General features: G+C 48.2%; 1 protein-coding gene across 1 annotated transcript in view; it reads left to right on the top strand.

The window, feature by feature from the left end:
• Positions 1 to 6,393: 6,393 nt before the first annotated feature.
• HSPA12B (heat shock protein family A (Hsp70) member 12B) overlaps positions 6,394 to 21,972 on the top strand; it is a 53,610-nt gene continuing 38,031 nt past the window's right edge. The window contains exons 1-2 of the mRNA XM_081876852.1: positions 6,394 to 6,613; positions 16,614 to 16,675. Coding sequence (XP_081732978.1) covers positions 16,633 to 16,675 — 43 coding nt within the window. The 5' untranslated portion in view covers positions 6,394 to 6,613; positions 16,614 to 16,632. The remainder of the gene's footprint in view (positions 6,614 to 16,613; positions 16,676 to 21,972) is intronic.

The raw sequence follows: 21,972 nt of genomic DNA, 5'->3' as shown, positions 1-21,972 counted from the left end.
CTCCTCTTCTCCAGGCTAAACATGCCCAGCTCCTTTAGCCGTTCCTCATAAGGCATCACCCTTCTTAAATTGTGGGGCCCAGAACTGGACACAGGTTTCTAGGTGTCAGCCATCTTGGGGACTTGAGGTCTTGGGTCATAGAACTGAGCACTGATATCCCCCAATTTGTCTCTAAGAACCAGGTGCTTATCTAAGGGGTGTCAGGGAGGGTTTCCGGCCATTACCACTAGAGGGCTCTGTTTGTTAGCAGGATTGCTTTCTCAGCCCCACCCAGGCTTCTTTTGACTGGGCCCTGATAGGATAAAGGCTTACAGGCCAGCTGGTCCTTTGCTTTGCATTCCTGCTGGCCCAGGATTCCTCCTTGCCTGGCTTGATTGGGGTGCAGCTGCCCCATGTGGTAAACCATAGAACTACAGGTGGCCACAGTCCCTTCCTGAAGATCCTGTGGAAGTGAGTTCCATAGGTTAACACTGCGTTGTGTGAAGGAGGGCTTTCTTTTTCCTGGCCTGAACCTTCCAACATTCAGCTTCAGATGTCCACAAGTTCCGATCCTACGAGAGAACAAAGAAATAAAAGTTTCTCTATCCACTATCTCCAAGCCACACATAATTTTATAAATTTCTATCATGTTGCCTTTTCTCTAAGCTAAAAAGTCCCAAACGCTGCACTCTTTTTTTTCATAGGACTATCTCTCCATCCCCTTGATCATTTAAGTTGCACTTTTTAGAAACTTTCCGAACTCTACAATATCCTTTTTGAGGCGAGGCAACCAGAACTGGACACAGTTCCAAAGGCGGCCGCAGGAACCATTTGTACCCTTCTCTATCCTCCACCAAGGGACAATATTCTCAGTTTATTGAAAAGCATTGAGAAATCTCCCTTCACCCCAGCACCAATCTGCTGTTCAAGCCAATTGCTAGGATGTACCCGAAACCTGCCTTCTCAGTGGTACACGGGGTCACACCTCTTGCTGCCAGGGTCAATCACATCAGGCAAATGGGAAGACATGTTGAGCTCCCTCTCGGCGCGGCTGGAACAGGGAGCCTTGGAATTAAACCGCTCAGTCAAAACATTAAGGAGCTATTAAAGCATAACACCAAGATGGCAAGGAGACAGGCCCGGCTAAAAGCTTTTTGGCGTCGCGTAGATTGCAATAATCCCAGGCCTGTTACTGTGCTCAGAAGGGAGACAAGGAGAAGACAAAGACATAACAGGCAAGAGAGAGGCTGAGAGGAAGAGACAGGGGAGCAGGGAGTGCCTGGGCATTTTATGTGCAATTAAAGCACAAATCAACACTAATAAGCATTTACTGATTAGCCTGATTCGTACTCAGCAGCCGATAAGCCCTGCAGAGGAGTTGGCAGCCTGGTTCAGGACACGGCAGTCTGTATCACCTGGAAATCTCTACCAAGAGTAGGCATGCTTTTCTCTGGCAGAGTACAGGATTTTAGGGTTGGAAGGGACCACAAGGGTCATCTAGTCCAACCCCTTGCATATATGAGCTGCCATTTGCCTGGTAGGACCCCTGCCCCTCCCCAGAGTTTGAGGCTTTGTGTCTCCCCATGTAGCCTTTTGTAGAATCAAGCCACAGGCTTAGTCTGCCTGTGGGGTAATCCAGCTCTGCCCCACAGTTTCTTGAAGAGGGTGAATGATACCAAATTAACCCTTCTATTCCTCCCTGAGCTTCTGCATGAGCTGGGCCCGGGGGTAACCTGTAAAATGCGGTCCAGGACCAGCCCAGAATCCGGAGGTTCTGCTAGGAGTCAGTCCGACAGGGCCAAGGCAGGACACGAGGCAGGAAACCAGGCAGGGTCAGACACAGGGTCTAGCATACAGCAATGTTGCTCCCGCAACCTGGGGCAGGGTCCAACAGCCTTTTATCTTTGTCAGGGCAGCGGCCGGTCCTGATCCCCCAGCAACTCACCTCCCTGTCTCGCCCGAAGGTGAGCACTCCTCCTGCGAGGACTCAGGTCTCTCCTTCTCTCAGACCTCAGTCTCTGCAGCTCAGGAGATGTCGGTGGGTTACCAGACCCTGGGGCCACCTCAGCCTCCCCTGACCCAACTGGTAGTGGAGCAGCTGTAAGCGATGGCCCAGCTGGAGGCAACCAGGTCATCCCTGCATCTGGAGCCAGGGCAGGCTCAGGCCCCTGACTCAGCTCAGCTGGTGCTTGTTGCAGGGGAACCTGTGCAGACTGGGGCTCTTCAGGATCAGGCCCCAGACTTGGTTCAGATGATGCCTGAGACAAAGGATCCGGTGCGGACTGAGACTCCTCTGGTTCCGAGTCCAAGCCCGAGCCCCAGGCCATCACACTGCAAAGGGTTCTGTCTGAGCCCATGTTCTCCTCCAAGGGAGCATTCCTGACTCACGGGATGTCTAGGGGAGGCCCCCCCAAAGGCCACACCCATGACTCAGTCTTTACAATGACCTTGTCCCACTTGGGTTATTTATTCTAGGACCTGGCAAAAGACCTTTCAGATGGGATTTAGTAACCCGGCCTCTATTGTGAATCAGGAAGCAAGCCAGCCCTTCCCAAGCAGGGTGTGTTCGGTCTGCAGTCCACGATTTGGCTCTCGCTCTCTCTCAGACAAAAACATGCCCCTGGACGAGGCAGGGCAGTGAGCTGAGAGATAAGCAGTGTCCCGGAGGGCAGCCGCCACCCTGGGAATTCAGGCGTGCCAGTGGAGGCCTGACCCTGCGGAAAGGTCAGGATCTAGAACGTAACTCAGAACAAGTCAGGAAGGACCTCAAGGGTGGTGCTTGCATGGTGAGTTCCTGCCCCCCCCAGTGGAAATAAAGACACATGACACAATTATTAAGGTTCATGGGCTAAATAAGGCCACAACTTTATTGGTTACAGGTGATGAGCGGTATTGGTTAGGCATTGGTCCTAACCGACTATATCCGGCTTCAGCCCATCTGCTTGAAGTCCGGGAAGGGTTAATCACCAGTAGGGGAGTCCTGCTGATGCACATCAACTAGGAACTCCCCTGGGGTCATCGATGGGGGCGTGCCTTAGACCCTCACCTCCCTAGGCTTCAGACAGGGCCACCCCCCCCCCCCGGAATCCTTTATCAGACTACCCTTCAATATGCGGGGCAAGTGATGGCACTTCCTCCCCTCTTCCAACTACAGAGCAATACCAATTTTGTTGTTTAGTCGTTTAGTCGTGTCCGACTCTTCGTGACCCCATGGACCAGAGCACGCCAGGCACTCCTGTCTTCCACTGCCTCCCGCAGTTTGAGTTACAGATAGGTAGCCGTGTTGGTCTGCCATAGTCAAAACAAAACAAATTCCTTCCAGTAGCACCTTAAAGACCAACTAAGTCAGTTCTTGGTATGAGCTTTCGTGTGCATGCACACTTCTTCAGATACACTGAAACAGAAGTTTCCAGACCCTTCTATATAGTGAGAAGGTCGTTAAGAGTCGTCAACAGGCTCATCACAGCTATCTGCCAATCACCCAATCCCACCACCCTTCTGAGTAATACCCCTCCCCACCTTCTCACTATATAGAAGGGTCTGGAAACTTCTGTTTCAGTGTATCTGAAGAAGTGTGCATGCACACGAAAGCTCATACCAAGAACTGACTTAGTTGGTCTTTTAAGGTGCTACTGGAAGGAATTTGTTTTGTTTTTCCCGCAGTTTGGTCAGACTCATGTTTTGGTCAGACTCAGTACCAATGCCTAACCGCCAATACCAAGAAAGTTGTGACGATTTGCTACGAGGTAGGCAAAAACCAAGTGGCTGGTGCCAATTTGCCAAGTGGAAAAATTTGGCCCCTTAACGGCAACCAACCAAGGTCCATAGCAAGGTCAAGAAATGAAAACCTTTAGGGCGAGAGGGTGGGAAAAGCAAGAACAGCTGGTAGGCGGCAAAAGAGGGAGATCCCCAGCCGCGCCTGCATTTAAATCAGGCAGGCCACACCCCCAAAGCCAGACGATTGGCTGGCCAGGGTGTGACACGGCTGGGGATTCCCCCAATCGCACGGGGGCTGGGCTCCAGCCACCGCGCACATGGTGGGGCTGTGACGCCTGTAATCCCACCTCCTCTGCAGGGCGGAAGTGGCTTTCTTGGAAGCCCTGATGAAACGCTCTCCCAATCTGTTGAGTCTTTCGTGACATGATGACCTCAACGTTTTGCTCTCTTGGAAGCATGTCACTGGAATCTGTCCTAGAATCATAGAACCAGAGGACTTCCAGTGAATGGGGGAGGGGGTTGCACCACATTCTAAGGTCATTCGTTCCACAGTCAAACAGGAGCTTCAACCTGGATTGGTCGTAAGTGGGCAGCCAACGCAACCGTTATCATAATGCTATCACATGATCTCGGTTCGGATGCTCCTGTCAGCAATCTGACTGCAGCATTCTGCACCAAACCAGGCCCACATAGAGTGCCTTGCAGCAAACTGATCTTTGTTTGTATTTTTTATGAAAAACTACCTCCTTCTTACATCTTAGATTGAGACGTGAACTGAAACAGAATATCCTGCAAAATTCACACATCTCTGAATTTTGTGATGCCGTTCTCTAACGCACAAAAACGCAGATGTAATAAGGGGTGTGCATAGATAACGCCCATATGAGTGAAAATAACATACAAAAATGCATTCTATTGTGGGACAGTGCTTGTAAAAGACATGTATATTAGTTAAAACAGCATCCAAAAATTCAGAATTTTCACACAGACTTTCAAAAAAATGCACATATGGAGAACTGAGAAAACTATGAACTGAGAGAGAAAAAACCTGACAAGTTTGCCCATCCTTAACACAGTGATCTCACTTTCACCTCTGGTAAACAGGTAATATGAGTTCCAGCCTTGTTCTGAAAGTCTGCCAAATCTGTTTGGTCAGAGGTGACAATGGAACAAAACACAGGAGTTCATATACAAACCATGGGGCAAACAATCCTTCTCTTCAACTATTTTGTTTCAGCCCTGTAAGAACAGAAGAAGAACCTTGCAGGATCAGGCCAAAGGGGGACCATCTGGTCCAGCATCCTGTTCTCACAGGGGCCAATCAGATGGCACGACGGTCAGCCTGTAAGCAGAACCTGAGTTCAGCAGCAACACTCCCTTTCTGTGGGTTCCAGCAAACTGCTTCTGACAGTGACATCCTGGCTAGTAGCCATCAAAAACCTTCTCTTCCACTGATTTTATCCAATCCTCTCCTAAAGCCATCGGTCCAGTATACCTGAAGGAGCGTCCCCATCCCCATCGTCCAGCCTGGACACTGAGGTCCAGCTTCTGGCAGTTCCCTCCCTGCAAGAAGTGAGGTTACAGGGAACCAGGCAGAGGGCCTTCTAGGTGGTGGCACCCGCCCTGTGTAATGCCCTCCCATCAGATGTCAAGGAAATAAGCAATCTGACTTTCAGAAGACATCTGAAGGCAGCCCTGTTTAGGGAATGTTTGATGTTTTATTGTGTTTTTAAAACAGTGGTACCTCGGGTTACAGACGCTTCAGGTTACAGACTTCACTAACCCAGAAATAGTGCTTCAGGTTAAGAACTTTGCTTCAGGATGAGAACAGAAATCGTGCTCCGGGGGTGCGGCAGCAGCAGGAGGCCTCATTAGCTAAAGTGGTGCTTCAGGTTAAGAACAGTTTCAGGTTAAGAACAGACCTCCAGAACGAATCAAGCTCTTAACCCGAGGTACTACTGCATTCTGTTGGGTGCTGCCCAGAGTGGCTGGGGAAACCCAGCCAGATGGGTGGAGTATAAATAAATTATTATTATTATTACCCTCTCCGCTCCTGCAATTTCCAGCAACTGGGATTCAAAAGCGTTCCTGCCTCCGACTAGCCACTGTGCTCAGTAACCCTCCCCTGGGCTAGGTGATAAGACTCTGGCTAGGTGATGCAGAAGATGCTCTCTGAGGTCCCGTCTGTTGCTTCCTATGCACGTTTGAAACGCCCCCTCCCTCCAAAAAGGAAAAGAAAACAGATCTTGAAAGGCGGGCTATATATGAGGCACAGTTAACCTTTCCCCTCTTTCCTCTCTCTATTTTTCTTGGCCTCCTGCAATTCTCCACCCCAGGCCTCTCTCTCTCTCTCGAAGAATCTGTGCTGGAGAAGGGGAGGGTCTTTCCTCCCCGCCCTCCCCCCTCCCCACATGTTGTGTCTGCCCTCCACATCTTGCACATTCCTGCAAAGGAATCCGGGGGGGGGGAGCCTCCCTACATTTAGAAGGGGGTGATTTGTTTTGGCAAGGGCTCCCGCGCCGCCCAGGCAAAGGAGAGAGGAGGAGGAGGGAGGTGTTGGGGGGTCTCTGTCCCGCAGGGGTGGGGTAGGCTGAGCCTGCCCCCCTTCTTCCTCCCACCCCACCGTCCCATGCAGCACATCTGCAGCTGGGCTTGCAATTTGAACCAGAGCCAGGTCTGGGCTGGGCCAGGATAAGGGGGTGGGGAGGAGAGGGAGGCCTGGAGGAAATCAGGAGGAGAGGCAGAGAGAGACTGAGGACCAAGCAGACCAAAGGACTCTCTCTGGGCATGGTCTTCAGGTCTTGCAAGGTCCAGAAGAAGAGGTGGCCTCAAGGGAAGCAGGAAGGTCAGCTGGACTTGGGGGGCTTTGTCCCGGCCGCGCCATCTGCGGTTCGCTGGCACCGCCCGTGAAGAAGAGGTGAGGCTCCCTTCTCGGCAAATCCTTTCGGGCGAGAAGAGTTTTGGAAGAAGGAGACAGGCAGTTCTAGAAAGCCATGGGCAATGCCAAGGTTGGGGTCGGGGGTGGCGGCTTGTGGCGAACGTAGGATGCAGGGTGGAAGGAGGTTGGAGATTAGGTGGCATCTCTCCTAGCCCTTCATGCCAGGGGAGGGGAGGGTGGGGTGGGTGGTGGGGTGGCCTTGGAGTCGGGGAGGAAAAAGAAGTTGGGTCTCACCCCTGCTCAGGCGACCCAGAAGCTTGCTTGCTTGCTTGCTGACTGGCTGGCTCCTGGCCTCTGAGCCAGACTTTCTGGGCAAGAGACCACCTCGTAAGGTTGTTGTGAAGATAAATGGAGATACGGGTAGGTTGTGAGTTACCCAAGACTGCAAAAACTACCCCAAGCAATGTGGGAGGGCTGGGGGACTAGCTTGGGGTAAGACTGCAGGTCGTCTTTGATTTACGTATGGATTATCAGGTGCATTAAAAATAAATAAATCTGTTTAACGAAGTTTACACCCCACTTTATTGTAAGAACAACCACCACCCACCAAACCTATTTTGGTTTTTTTAAAGTAAAATATTTGAAATTGTCAATAGAAACAGTTAAAACAGGATTTGGAAAACAACCAAAAGATGATTAAACAGTAGCTAAAACAGGATAAAATGCAAATAATAATAATAATAATAATAATAATAATAATAATAATAATTATTATTTATACCCCGCCCATCTGGCTGGGTTTCCCCAGCCACTCTGGGCAGCTTCCAACAAAATATTAAAATACTGTACAATAGTCTATTAAACATTAAAAGCTTCCCTAAACAGGGCTGCCTTCAGATGTCTTCTAAAAGTCTGGTAGTTGTTGTTCTCTTTGACATCTGGTGGGAGGGAGTTCCACAGGGAGGGCACCACCACTGAGAAGGCCCTCTGCCTGCTTCCCGGAAACCTCACTTCTTGCAGTGAGGGAACTTCTAGAAGGCCCTCGGCGCTGGACCTCAGTGTCTGGGCAGAACGGTGGGGATGGAGATGCTCCTACAGGTATACTGGGCTGAGGCCGTTAAGTTGTTCATGTCTGGGGAGGCTTGCCTAAACAAAAATGTTTTAAGCAGATGCTGGAAACCCAGCCAGATGGGCGGGGTATAAATATATTATTATTAGCGTATTATTAAAGAACACAGTAAAGGCACCTGCGTGGCGTCAACAGGCAGCGAGTTCCAAAGTGTACGTAGGTGCTGCCTCGCTAAAATATTGATTTCTTACAAGTGTGGGTGAGTGTGACATGGCCTCTGTAGCAGGGCTGGTTCCGCAGTTCAGAGACGTCACAGAATAATAGAATTGTCAAGTTGGAAGGGACCCTGAGGATCATCTAGTCCAGCCTGCCCAATGCAGAAATATGCAGCATTGCAGGACTGTGATCTGTCTCATATGGGGATCAAACCTGCAATCTTGATGTTATCAGCACCACTCTCTATCCAACTGAGCTACCCAGGCTGTAATGAGTGGGCCTATTTGGGGTAAGCCAATTCCATAAGTATACAGGATTTGAACCCAGGCCTCCAAGTCCCCTAATTCAATGCTCTATCTCTCCTTCTTTCCTCCAAGGGGTTCAAGATGCTGAATGCAGTTCCCCAGCTCTGCATTTTATACCCTTAGCAACAATGTGAGGTAATAAGGCCCAGGGTCATCCTGTGAGTTTCATAGCAGAGGAGGGATTTGAATCCGGACCCTCTCAAGTCCTGAGTCCAGCCCTCTAGCCAATACATTTTATTGTTATCTGCTTATTTGTTTTACGTAAACCACTTGAGATTTTTTTTTAAAAAAAAAATACATTAAATAAGGAATAAAGAATAAATACACCACACCGGCTCTCATGAGGTCTGAGCCCTGAGTCCCAGTTCCAGGAGTAGACACCTGAAACTTCTGGAGCTTCCAGGTTTGCATAGCTAAAAAATATTGGAGAAAAAACTTGGACTTGCAGTGGCATCATAACTCTTCTTACCTGGGGGTCAAAATGTTCTACACCTGCTCTATAATAGTGGCATGAAAGTTTCTTCGAATCACGACTTCTCAGTACTGGGTAAAAGCTTTTCCTGGTCAGCAACTGGAAAGGGAACCAGGCAGTGGTGGGAACCAGGCTCCCACCACTGTCAAGGAGATGAGTAACTATACAGCCTTTAGAAGACATCTGAAGGCAGCCCAGTCAGATGGATGGGGAATAATAATAATAATAATAATAATAATAATAATAGGCAGACGACCCTTGCAGAAACATGGGCCTAGAACAGTTTAAGTTCCCATCCGGAAAATAGTTAAGGGTTGCCTTGGTATTGAATGAGGTCTACAGAGCCTCTTGGAACAGATGAACTTATGAGCGTGTGAGAGGGGTCGGGGTGGGGCTTTTTTTGTTGATTATGATTCCCAAAATTTCTGAGTCTCATCCCTGCAGCTGGAAAGAGTATGAAAGAAGTCCAGTAGGTAAAAAGGGTGGGAACAGCTCTCGGAAGCAAATAAGTGTATACAGGGAAGAATATTGGCCTGAGACAACAGGGACCGATGTATAATTCCCCACCTTCTTTAACCATCCCATGATATTCAGAATCAGGGTTTGGGAAGGGTATATTTCTCCCCACTCACCTTTACAAGAAGACACACTTGTGTTTAACAGGGGAGATAGTTGTGAAACGAGTAACAGCCTGGAAAATGCTTTGAAAACACTCCGTGTCCCATGGTGCAGTGCTCCCTGACAAATGTCCATGTCCCCGTGGGCTGCTCAAATTTCTTGGTTTAGACTCAAAAGTCTCAAAGAAAAACTTCTTTCTGGGCTCTTGATCTCCATACCTAAACTTGTTCCAAGATGAGAAAATAAGAAGTCAAACTCATTTTAACCATTCAAGGACTTTGAGTGTGGAGCAGGGTGGTGGTACTTCTTCGAAATTAATTTCCCATGATCTGTGCGAGAAGAGGAAGATGGAAGGAGAGCCTGATGAGGAGGATATCTGGAGGTGCAGACCTTTTTTTTCTTCCTCTTCCCTCCTGTAAACAGAACAGCCAAAAGATGGAACAAGACCATGAACTGCAAATCTCTAAGCTTCTATTAGCACTGTGATGTGATGACAAACAGTGGAAGAGAGATCCTGTTTGCAGGTGTCCCACGGTCATCTGGCTGTCCACTGTGAAAAGAAGATGCTGGACTAGATGGGCCATTGGTCTGATCCAGCAGCCAGCTCTTCTTATGTTCTGACCCACCTTAAACAACAATATGGATAAGCCCTCAATTTCAGCTTAAACTAGGCTTCTCCAACCTAGCACTCTCCAGATATTTAGGACTACAACTCCCATGAGGCTGCGTTGGCTGGGTCTAATGAAAATTGTAGTCCAAGGCATCACATTTGGAGAGGCTTGGTCTGATCCTGCAAACTGCCCTTGGTTCGTTTTTTGTTCGTTTTCACAATGGGCTCGCAGACTTTAACCATTAGCAAAGTTGGAAAGAAATGCTCTTGAATTCCTGCTCTGCATAAGTGTTTATTCCGGAATCTAACAAAGGGAGGGTCCCCTGTTCTAAGAATTCGCTATGTTTCTCTCCACCTGCCTCCCCTCAGTCCCTCAGAAGGAACCAACTGGCTGTCCACTTTGGTGACCCTGTCTCAATGGGCAGCACCCCGGGAGATTTCCTGCACTTAGTGGCTCTTGATTTGTTGCCGAAAAATGTGCCACCAGACCCGCCCCCCCTTGACTAGTCTGCTGTAGACAACAAACGCTTTCAGTGCTCCTTTATCCAGAAAGCAGGCCGAGTGAGCCAACAGTTTCTCAAGGCTGATTGTGAGAAAAGGCACAATGTTTTGCAGAGCCCTTTTTGCACACTGAAAACTGCTTCGGAAGCAAATTATGATAGCCTCTTGGTGGTTGCTCTCGCTTGGCTTCTGCTCAAAGTTGTATTTTTCTCTCTCTCTCTCTCTTTTTGCAAGAGGAGGTGCGTGCGGGGACAACGCCACTGCAGCCAATCAAACGCTTGTGGTTCTTTCTGTAGCCGTGCCCTTTGATCCCACAGATGGAAATTATAATCTTATGTATGCTTTGCCTTTTACATCATAGGAAACAAAATACTTTCACTACCAGAAGTCAGGGCAGAGAAGCAAACATATGCAAGGCAGGAGAGAGGGAGAATTGTTGGTGCAATCGCTGGATCGGATGTTCTCTCCATGTTTTGGAAATACTTAAACCCAAATACTGTGTTGGGACTGGTGCGTAGACCGCATACCTTAAATTATTCCGGCATCACCGGGGGCGGGGGTGGACTTGATGATCCTTGGGGTCCCCATTCCAACACTACAATTCTATGATTCTATAAGCCCAGAGAAGGATCTCCAGCAATTCCTAAAATGAAAAGTGCTAGTTCTACTTGAGACTCAAAGCTCCTTCCGTGCCTATGAATCCAACTGTGTCAGAGTAGTTCTTGTTGAAGAAAAGGCACTCTGTATATGCTCAGGGGCCCTTTTCTTCTTATTACCAATGCTCTGGCACTCATAAATGGTTTGAGGGCCACACCTGCCTATTCCTTTTGTAATAATATCTCTGTCTGTCATCCTGACGGCCCTCCTTTTTCTAGTGATCTATTATTGGATGACTAGTTCTAAAGAAATCAAAAATATGAGCACCTGAGGATGCTTTGTAAAAGGAAAACCAGGTTCCCAAAGTTTCTTCTCCCCCAGCTTTGCCACCACACACATTCCCATCTAAAAAGTGGGGTGGGGTGGAAATAAGATGGTTAAATCCAGAGTCTAAAAGTAGCATTGCAGAGTACTCCAAACCTCCATGTCCATGAGTTCAGTAATCCTTATGACTGAATTCAGATAAACAATTTATCAAGAAAACCCAAATAACTGTCCGGTCCTTCCATTCAAAAGAAAAACCCCAAAGCAGCTTGCAAATTAAAACCTGCACACCGCACTGTATGAAACACTGGCAGCTCTGTAAATAAATTGCCCTTGGTGATGATGATAATCTTAAGACTGCTCAGCCGCAAGTTGAGACAAGCCTTGCAGAACCTGAATTACAACAGCTTAGTTCCAATGGCATATCTGCAATTGCTTTGCTCCTGAAATGCTAGAAACTGCCTGAAAACTGAGATCTAAGGTTTTGTAAGCAAAATGGCCAGCAAGCCTTTCGGGAGATGACTAACTTGGTCAAATCCAAACCATTCGTTTCAATCTATTTCTATAACCACTTTAGCAGTCATGGAGAATCCTAGGAACTGCTGTTTGTTAAGGCTGCTGACTGACCTCAAGGAGCTGCAGTTTCTGGCACCCACCAGCAAACTACAATTCCCAGGGTTCTCCATGTCTGTTCAGTAGTAAAGGTAAAGGGACCCCTGACCATTAGGTCCAGTCGCGGCCGACTCTGGGGTTGCAGTGCTCATCTCGCTTTCTTGGTCGAGGGAGCCGGCGTACAGCTTCCGGGTCATGTGGCCAGCAGGACTAAGCCGCTTCTGGCGAACCAGAGCAGCGCACGGAAACGCCGTTTACCTTCCCGCCAGAGCGGTACCTATTTATCTACTTGCACTTTGACCTGCTTTTGAACTGCTAGGTTGGCAGGAGCAGGGACCAAGCAACGGGAGCTCACCTTGTCGTGGGGATTCGAACCGCCGACCTTCTGATCGGCAAGTCCTAGGCTTGGTGGTTTAACCCACAGCGCCACTCACGTCCCATAATGATACTTTAAATGGAGAATAGCAAATTTAGAACAGAATAGTGAAAAAACTAGTAAAAAGGTGAACCAGGGCACTATGAACCCTATATTTAACAAATCGATTTGGTTCCCTTTATTCTACTCTGATTAGAGAGCTAGTGTAGAGACTGTTGAATCAGGAGGCCTTTGGTTCAAATCTCACACCTGCCATGAACTCACTAGGTAGTGTAAGTCAAACCCACTCTCAGCCTTGACCCTTCCATCTACAATATGGGAATAATAATCCCTGTTTACTTTATAGGGCTGTTGTTAGGATTAAAACTATAAATGCACTGGAAGCACTTTTAATATGATGCCTCAAATAGTGGAGGCAGACAAGATGTGTTCAGATGTGAACAGGGATCGCCCCAAAGCCCAAAGTTAGTGGGTTGACAGACTGCCAAATTATGGACCACCTTTAACTTCTCTGCATAAGAACATAATCAGAGGCTGTTGGATCGGGCCAGCATCCCGTCTTGCCCTACATCTTGTTCTCACAAGGGCCAGGCAGACGAGGCCCTGGCATCAGTTTGATTGGCGCCCCTGGTCTCTAATGCAGTGGGTGTGCTCTTTAAACCAGCTTTATAGATCTCCACAGCTAATATCACTGGAGTCATTCTCCATCCCCTTCCCACCCATTCCTGCGTCTCTATTTATAGGCGCCGCAGTTACGGAAATGTGTTCCTGGTCAGGAAGAGCTGGGCAGCTGCAGTTTCAGAATGAGATCTTTCCTCTCGGGACTTCCGGGGTTTAGAGCGGCCCGTTTGGAACACGGGGTGTGGCCCCTCCTCTGATAGCCTGCTCCTGTTGTTTGTGCCCAGTATCCGGCATATCGATTCTGATCATTGAGGCGTGTTTGGTGATAGATCAGCTCCTGTAGTTTCAGTCACACAGAACTGCAGTCCCCAGCACCCTACAGGGGGAAATCATGTGCTTCAAGTGTGTATTGGATGTGCTTTAAATGTGTGGCTCTGCTGCCTCGTTTTTCTACTCTTCAGTTTGGCTTGCCCCAAGTTCAAGTGGACTTGAACGTTCACACACATTCTTGTTCCTACTTTGGCAAGCAATTTCTCTTAAGGGTATGCACTGTATGCTCGAACTCGGGACAAAAGGGAGAAACGTGCTAAGAGGAAGGCACGCTTGGCAAATCCACACTGTGGTCAACTCCCGCCCAGAAACCAATGTCCCCACTGCGGAAGGATGTGTGGATCCAGAATTGGCCTCCACAGTCACTTACAGACTTACTGTTAAGACCAGGGGTCAGCAAATTTTTCAGCCGGGGGCTGGTCCACTGTCCCTCAGACCTTGTGGGGGGCTGGACTATATTTTGAAAATAAATAAATAAACAAATTCCTATGCTCCACAAATAACCCAGAGATGCATTTTAAATAAAAGCACACATTCTAATCATGTAAAAACACACTGATTCCCAGACCGTCCATGGGACGGATTTAGAAGGCAATTGGGCCGCATCCAGCCCCCGGGCCTTACTTTGCTTACCCATGGTTAAAACCGTGTTCAAGGAAGACAATCTTACTCAGCTACAAGTGATTGCCAAAGAAGAAAAAGGACCAAATTTTGTGGTCAATGCACATCCCCACCTGAGACAGATGTTCAATATCACATCTCACCCACCTTTCGCAATGGCTGCTAATCACCAAAGCTCTTTCCGGTGTGCATCATATTCTGTTGGACTTCAGTTTATTACATTTTATATGTTGTTAAAAATATGTCTTTCATAAACAATATTCCAAATTAAAACCACACGATAAAAACATATTTTAGAAGTTAAAAACAGACGTCAATTAGCCTTTGTGGAAATATGTTTCCTTAATTGCCTGCATGGGCCTAGCAGAATAGAAAAATTGTCAACATGCAATTTAGAATTTTAAACAGAAGGTGCCTTCCAAATCTCTATTTGCAGAGTATTCCACAACTCTGAGGTGATGGCACTAAAGTCTTGGTTTCTTCTTGCTGTCAAACGAGCCTTGCTTGAGGGATGGCCAGTGACGCTCCTGCAGAGAATCTCAGGATTCGCTCTGGGATGAAAAGGCTCAGGAAATCCCTGGACCCAAGTTGTTCAGGGCGTTGTAAATTAAGAGAAGGACCTTGAACGTGGCATGACTGGAAGTGGGCAGCTGTTTTCACAATGGCAACACATGTTGTTGGTCAGCTGCCCCCGTCAGCAATTTGGCTGCAGCATTCTGCACCAGCTGGAGCTTCCGAACCAAACTCAGTGACAGCCCCACATAGAGCACCTTGAGGTTACCAACACTAGGAGTCTTCAGACCATTGCAGCATGAATAGAGCGTTCTGAAATATGCTGTGTATGGAGTGCATGGGCTGTGACGAAAAATAATACGCATTTGCCAGCAAGCAACACATATTGATGGGCTTGGCGTGATATGGCCTTCTGAGGGCGGGCAGTGGGGTGTTCAGAGAGGTCTGCCAGCATAATAGCATCTCAGCAACATTACCATCCTGAAGGAGCATCTTCAGCCCCATCGTTCAGCCCAGACACTTAGCTCCAGCTTCGAAGGGCCTTCTGGCGGTTCCCTCCATGCAAGAAGTGAAGCTACAGGGAATCAGGCAGAGGGCCTTCTTGGTGGTGGCACCTGCCCTGTGGAATGCCCTCCTACCAGATTTCAAGGAAATAAACAACAATCTGACATTTAGAAGACATCTGAAGGCAGCCGTGTTTAGGGAAGTTTCTAATGTTTGGTGTTTTATTGTGTTTTTAATATTCTGTTGGGAGCCACATGGAGGGGCGGGGGAAACCTAGCCAGATGGGCAGGGTATGTATGTATGTATGTATGTATGTATGTATGTATGTATGTATGAATATCATCATCATCATCATCAGATGCCATGGACTGGCTGGACACAGACAAATGGTGGGAGGAAGGAACCAGCTGAGGAACCACCAAGGGAACAAGGCTCAGAGCCTGGGGATTGGTAGTGGGACGATGATGAGTGGTCCGATGGAGATGAGAGAGAAGACTGGGAAGAGGAGGTATCAGAAGCTGAAGGGATAACAGGGCTCTGTGAGCAGGGAGACTCTGTGGCAGAGAGAAGCCCAGAACCAGAGGCAGAAGCTGAAGCAGGAGAGGAGGGAGGCCAAGAGGCAGAGAGGAGTCAGGCTGCTGAAGAAGTCATCAAGGTGTCTCCCCCTCTCTTGTGACCAGCTCCCCTCCCTCTTGGTCTCCCAGAACCAGGAGAGGCGTGAAGAGGGTGGAGGAGCGGTTGGCTGCACACAGGCTTGGGAAAAGCCCTGGAAAGGAGGGGACTTACACGGCTGTGGGGAGACGGGGACTTTCAGTCTGGGCAACTGATGCATGGTGTAAAATATAATAATAATAATAATAATAATAATAATAATAATAATAATAATAATAATTTATACCCCGCCCATCTGGCTGGGTTTCCCCAGCCACTCTGGCCGGCTTCCAACTGAATATTAAAAACAGTACAGCATCAGACATTAAAAACTTCCCTAAAGAGGGCTGCCTTCAGATGTCTTTTAAAAGTAAAATAGTTGTTTATTGCCTTGACATCTGGTGGGAGGGTGTTCCACAGGGCAGGCGCCACTACCGAGAAGGCCCTCTGTCTGGTTCCCTGTGACCTTACTTCTCGCAATGAGGGAACCGCCAGAAGGCCCTCGGTGCTGGACCTCAGTGTCTGGGCAGAACGATAGGGGTGGAGACGCTCCTTCAGGTATACAGGACCGAGGCCATTTAGGGCTTTAAAGGTCAGCACCAACACTTTGAATTGTGCTCGGAAACGTACTGGGAGCCAATGCAGATCTCTCAAAACTGGTGTTATGTGGTCCCGGCGGCCACTCCCAGTCACCAGTCTAGCTGCCGCATTCTGGATTAATTGCAGTTTCCGGGTCACCTTCAAAGGTAGCCCCACGTAGAGCGCGTTGCAGTAGTCCATGTGTGGAGTTTAGCATTAGCTGGAAAAAATAAAGGCTTGGAGAACCCTGAAAAATTCATTGCTGCTTGTTGGGATTTTATCTTATCTACAAGAAATGCACACAGGACAACCTCTCCACAGCACAACATGAAATTTGGCTTCCTTGACGGTTTCAAGTACTTCACCCACCTAATATTAAATCATTTTTGTATATGCTGTGCTGCCTGTTTGTACTTCTATTGTTTTTATTAAATTGGTTTGCTTTATTTACTTCAATAAAATCTTTTAAAATAAATAAACCAGAGGGCAATTTGATTGGGATGTTCTGTCTGTCTTTCAGCCAGAAAAGGGATGTGAAGATGTCAACGCTTGTGGAACCAGCAATGCACACTCTCCAGATCGGTAAGAAATACTGGAAGATAATCAGTGATATGGGAAAACTGGGCATATTCAGCCTGAAAAAATAAAAGAAGGTGGGTGATGGGCAGATGACCTGGGTACCACTTTCCAAATCTCTGAAGAGGGTGAAGACAATTTCTCTACTGCCTCAGAGGGCAGTAGACACTAGACCTGGTAATCTTACATTACCTCGCTGTTACTTACCAAGGCCAAGGAAAAAGGAAAGATAACATGTTGTTGTTTCGAACATGTTTTAAATTGGCAGCCTTAGCTGTGTTGCGTTCCTGAACTTTCTGAGGAATTGATAAATGTCACTTCTACAATGATGTTGGGATTGGGGATTACTGCAGAATAGCCAGAGGCAAAACAGAGAAGTTGCTTCGTAGGCGGCGCTTCAGAATGTGTTGAGAGAATATCAACCCACCTTCCCACTTTTTATCAGGCTCCTTTCCTAAAAAAAAAAACAATAAAAACACAACTCCAGGGATTTCAATTTGATCTTTTTGCTGGGGGAGCAAAGATGGACAAAGGTGCAAAGCCCTTCTGTTTACACCTAGGGTCTTGATCCAGATTGTGGTCTTTGTGTTGGCAGTGTGTGAGAGAGTGAGACAGACAGAGAGGGAACCAGTCCTCTTGAAGAACTACACAATCCAAATCAGAATTCATGTTGTTGTTGTTTAGTTGTTTAGTTGTGTCCGCCTCTTCGTGACCCCCTGGACCAGAGCACGCCAGGCACTCCTGTCTGCCACTGCCTCCTGCAGTTTGGTCAAACTCATGCTGGTAGCTTCCAAAACACTGTCCAACCATCTGGTCCTCTGTCGTCCCCTTCTCCTTGTGCCCTCCATCTTTCCCAACATCAGGGTCTTTTCCAGGGAGTCTTCTCTTCTCATGAGGTGGCCAAAGTCTTGGAGCCTCAGCTTCAGGATCTGTTCTTCCAGTGAGCACTCAGGGCTGATTTCCTTCAGAATGGAGAGGTTTGGTCTTCTTGCAGTCCATGGGTCTCTCAAGAGTCTCCTCCAGCACCATAATTCAAAAGCATAAATTCTTCGGCAATCAACCTTCTTTATGGTCCAGCTCTCACTTCCATATATCACTACAAGGAAAACCATAGTTTTAACTATACAGACCTTTTTTAGAATTCATATGTTTTTTAAAAATCCTTTTTTTATATTCTAGCCTATATAAAAGCTCAGATTTGCTCAGAGTGCAGGAAGCCCATCCTGATATCTCAGAAGTTAAAGAGGCGTCAAAATGGATTTCCATGTGTCAGAGAGTATGAGGCAATAAGCGCTCTGACCTTGCCCGCTCCCCATGATCAGCAAAAGCAGAAAAAAATATCCAAAATTAAAGAAGTGACACTTATTTGCATATTTTAGGCACCTTATGGAATTCCTGTGGAAGCAGAGTGCTTCTGGATCATGTAATCTAGCCCAGCCTCCTGTTCTCACTATGGGAAAAGGGGCACACGTGGCATTGTGGTCTAAACCACAGAGCCTCTTGGGCTTGCCGATCAGAAAATTGGCGGTTTGAATCCGTGCAACAGGGTGAGCTCCCATTGCCCTGTCCCAGCTCCTGCCAACCTAGCAGTTTGAAAGCACACCAGTGCAAGTAGATAAATAGGTACTGCTGTGGCGGGAAGGTAAACGGCATCTCCGTGCGCTCTGGCATTCGTCACGGTGACCCATTGTGCCAGAAGCAGTTTAGTCCTGCTGGCCACATGACCCGGAAAGCTGTCTGTGGACAGACGCCAGCATGATCTGAAAGCAAGATGAGCCCTGCAACCCCAGAGTCGCCTTTAACGGGATGTTATGTACTGAGCTGAATCCTAGAACAATAGGATCCAGAATGCAGCAGTCTGATTGGTCTGCAGGAGCCACCCAATCCAGCTCCAGGTGGAAGTGAATCAGGAAACTGATTGGCTTGCAGGAGCAGCCAATCAGGCCTCTGGAGGAGGTGAATCCGCAACCTGATTGGCCTGCAGGAGCAGCTCTGAATTAGCCAATCATGAGGGGCCCATTGTGTAAATAATGTATATAGAGCTAAACATTTTGGGGAAAGTTTCATTCATTGCTACTATGAACTGAATAAAGAGCATGAAATTCACACTCGACTCTGAGTGCATTTCACGGGACTTAACCACTCAGGGGTCCTTTACCTTTTTCCTTTTCTACCTTCTCACTGTGGCCAACCAGCTGCCCCAATGGGAAGCTCAGATCCTCTGACAGGAGACGCAGAATGTAGCCACCGTTCTTCATGCAGCATATCGTTAAACTGTGGAACTCCCTGCCACAGGATGCAGGGATGGCCGCCAACTGGGGTGGCTTTTGAAGAGGATTAGACATGTTCATGGAGGAGGAGAGGGCGATGGATGGTTACTAACCATGATGGCTCTGCTGTGCCCCCACAGCTGGAGGTAGCAGGGGTAGAAACCACCAGAGGGGAGAGTGGCTCTTGCGCTAGAATCCTGCTTGCAGGTTTCTCACAGGCATCTGTGAGGTCAGGATGCTGGACTAGAAGAGCCATTGGCCTGATCCTGCAGGCTCTTCTTATGCCCGTGACCGTTCCACTTTTCTTGGGGATGTGTTTGGATTGCCTGTGTACATAATTGCAATTCCTTTCGCGCAGAGGAGGCTGAGGGCACGCTCCTGAGTGTTTCAACTTACCTGTGGCATGATTTATAATTTACACCCGTGATGTTATTGTTTCCTAAGAATTTGTGTACCGTTTTGCGAGGCATCCTGTTTGCTGCGTGAGCTCAGTTCCAGCGGCTTTGATCCCAAAGCAGCTATTTGTTTTCATTCCGGCAGAGTGCCTCTTTCATTTCTTCCCTTCCACCCCCCCCCCCCAATACGCTCAAGTAAGAAGATCTGGGTAAAGAGCCTTCTCTGAGAACATGTTGGTTTCATTTCAAAATCCTGGCTGGTTTCTGTCTATTTTTTGTACCAGATGAAATATTAACATGACAGGCACCCGAGACAGAAAAAGCCACTTAGGGAATCGGAGAGAAGGGTCTGGTGTCGTGTCTCTCCAGTCGCTGATTCTTCACAGCGAGAGTTGCTGCGACTAATCTCTGGAGCTGTATTTGGAAAGGGACAAAAAAACACCCATCTTTGACAGGCTCATAAAATCCAAGCCTTTAAAACAACTTGCTTCTCCAGACGTTCAGCCAGGAGCTGCGATGGAGTAACTCTCTGAAAAGTTGTCCTTCTCGGGATGTTGGTGGTCTGGGAAGGATAGAGGGGGCCTACTTTAAAGGGATGGTAATCTTTGGTTATACCGTATATAAAGAAAATACTGTCTGTCTCTGCCTTTGCCAATGTGGAGCAACCAGAATGGTCAAGGAAATGGAGCTACTCCTGTAGGGGAAAAGGTTGAAGTTTGGGGACTTTTTGGAGAAAAGGCGAGTGAGAGGCGAAATAATAATAATAATAATAATAATAATAATAATAATAATAATAATAATAATAATTTATTATTTATACCCCGCCCATCTGGCTGGGCTTCCCCAGCCACTCTGGGCAGCTTCCAACAAAATATTAAAATACAGTAATGCATCAAACATTAAAAGCTTCTCTAAAGACGGCTGTTTTCAGATGTCTTCTAAAAGTCTGGTAGTTGTTTATTGCCTAGACATCTGATGGGAGCGCATTCCACAGGGCGGGTGCCACTACCAAGAAGGCCCTCTGCCTGGTTCCCTGTAACTTGGCTTCTCACAGGGAGGGAACCGCCAGAAGGCCCTCAGCGCTGGATCTCAGTATCCGGGTAGAACGATAGGGGTGGAGACACTCCTTCAGGTCTACTGGGCCAAGGCCGTTTAGGGCTTTAAAGGTCAGCACCAACACTTTGAATTGTGCTCAGAAATGTAGTGGGAGCCAATGTAGGTCTTTCAAGACCGGTGTTACGTGGTCTCAGCAGCCGTTCCCAGTCACCAGTCTAGCTGCATATACATGTCTAGAGGAAGTTGGACAACAAAGGGGTTTTCTCCCTCTCTCATAACACAGGAACTCGTGGGCGTCGGATGGAGCTGAATGTTGGGACATTCAGGGCAGACCAAATGAAATATTTCCTCACTCAGAGCAGATAGACTGTGGAACTCCCTGTCACAGGAGGCAGTGATGGTCACCAACTTGGATGGCTTTAGAAGAGGATTAGACAAATACATGGAGGAGGAGAGGGCTATCAATGGCTCCTAGCTAGGATGGCTCCGCTCTGCCTCCACAGAGACAGCAATGCTCCTGAATTCCAGTTGCTGGAAACCATGGGAAGTTAGAGGGCTCTTGTGTTCGAATCCTGCTTGCGGGTTTCCCTTTGAGGCATGTGGTTGGTGTCCCTATTTCCCAGGGACAGTCCTGGATTTACAGAAGCGGTTTCTGATTTGATCCCAGAACGTCCCGCTTTTCCTTTGGATGTCCCTTTTGTCACTGGAGAAATGTTGGAGGGATGCCGAATTAGAGAGGCCATTGGCTTGATCTTGCAGGCTCTTCTTGCATAGTTTTGGGCTACACACCCTGTGGCCCCTGCCAGGACAGGATGCCAGGCAAGATTGGCCGCTTGGCCTGATCCAGCCGCGCTCCTCTTAGGGTGTGTTTGGCAAGTACCTGGGCAGACCAGCCTTGCTCAAAGGAGGCCTTGAGATCTGAACCAGTGCCCCCCAGCCCCCTTCCAGCTCTGAGAGAGGCCCTCGCTGCTAGGGGTCTCAGATGCCTTGCAGATAAAGTGACTGTCCTCCACCACCTCCTCCTTCTCCTCCTCTCCCCTGAACCAACAGCTGGATCGTGTCAGCCAAGAAGCCATACTTCTGGCCTGGAATGGGGCAGCAGTGATGGGGGGGGAGCAATTAACTCCATCCCCTAATTGGAACCATCTGCGGCGCAGGGGAGTGCGGTCTATGCGCCGACGGGACGGAGACATGTCTGCCTCATTAAGCGCACATTGCGTGGGCGAGACGAGGCGTCCAGCACACCCAGGGCTCCAATCCGCACGAACACCACGCATAGCTGTCAATGTCCCCCCTTTTGTTAAGGGAATTCCCTTATTCCGAATAGGATTCCTCACAAGAAAAGGGAAAAGTTGACAGCAAAGCCAGAGGCATGTTTGCTTCAGATAGCGTAGAGAACGATACCCGCCTCTCTTGGGCTGGAGCAGAGTCCCCTTCTTGGAAAATTGCAGTCTGCAACACCACACACACACACACACACACCAGAGAGAGAGAGAGGGAGAGAGAGAGAGAGAGAGAGAGAGAGAGAGAGAGAGAGAGAGAGAGAGAGGTCCCTCCTTTTTTCCAGGCTTGAGGTTTCTTA

Source organism: Podarcis erhardii, assembly GCF_964252035.2.
Source record: "Podarcis erhardii genome assembly, chromosome: 9".
Lineage (NCBI taxonomy): Eukaryota > Metazoa > Chordata > Lepidosauria > Squamata > Lacertidae > Podarcis > Podarcis erhardii.
This window is presented reverse-complemented; position numbering and strand designations above follow the sequence as displayed.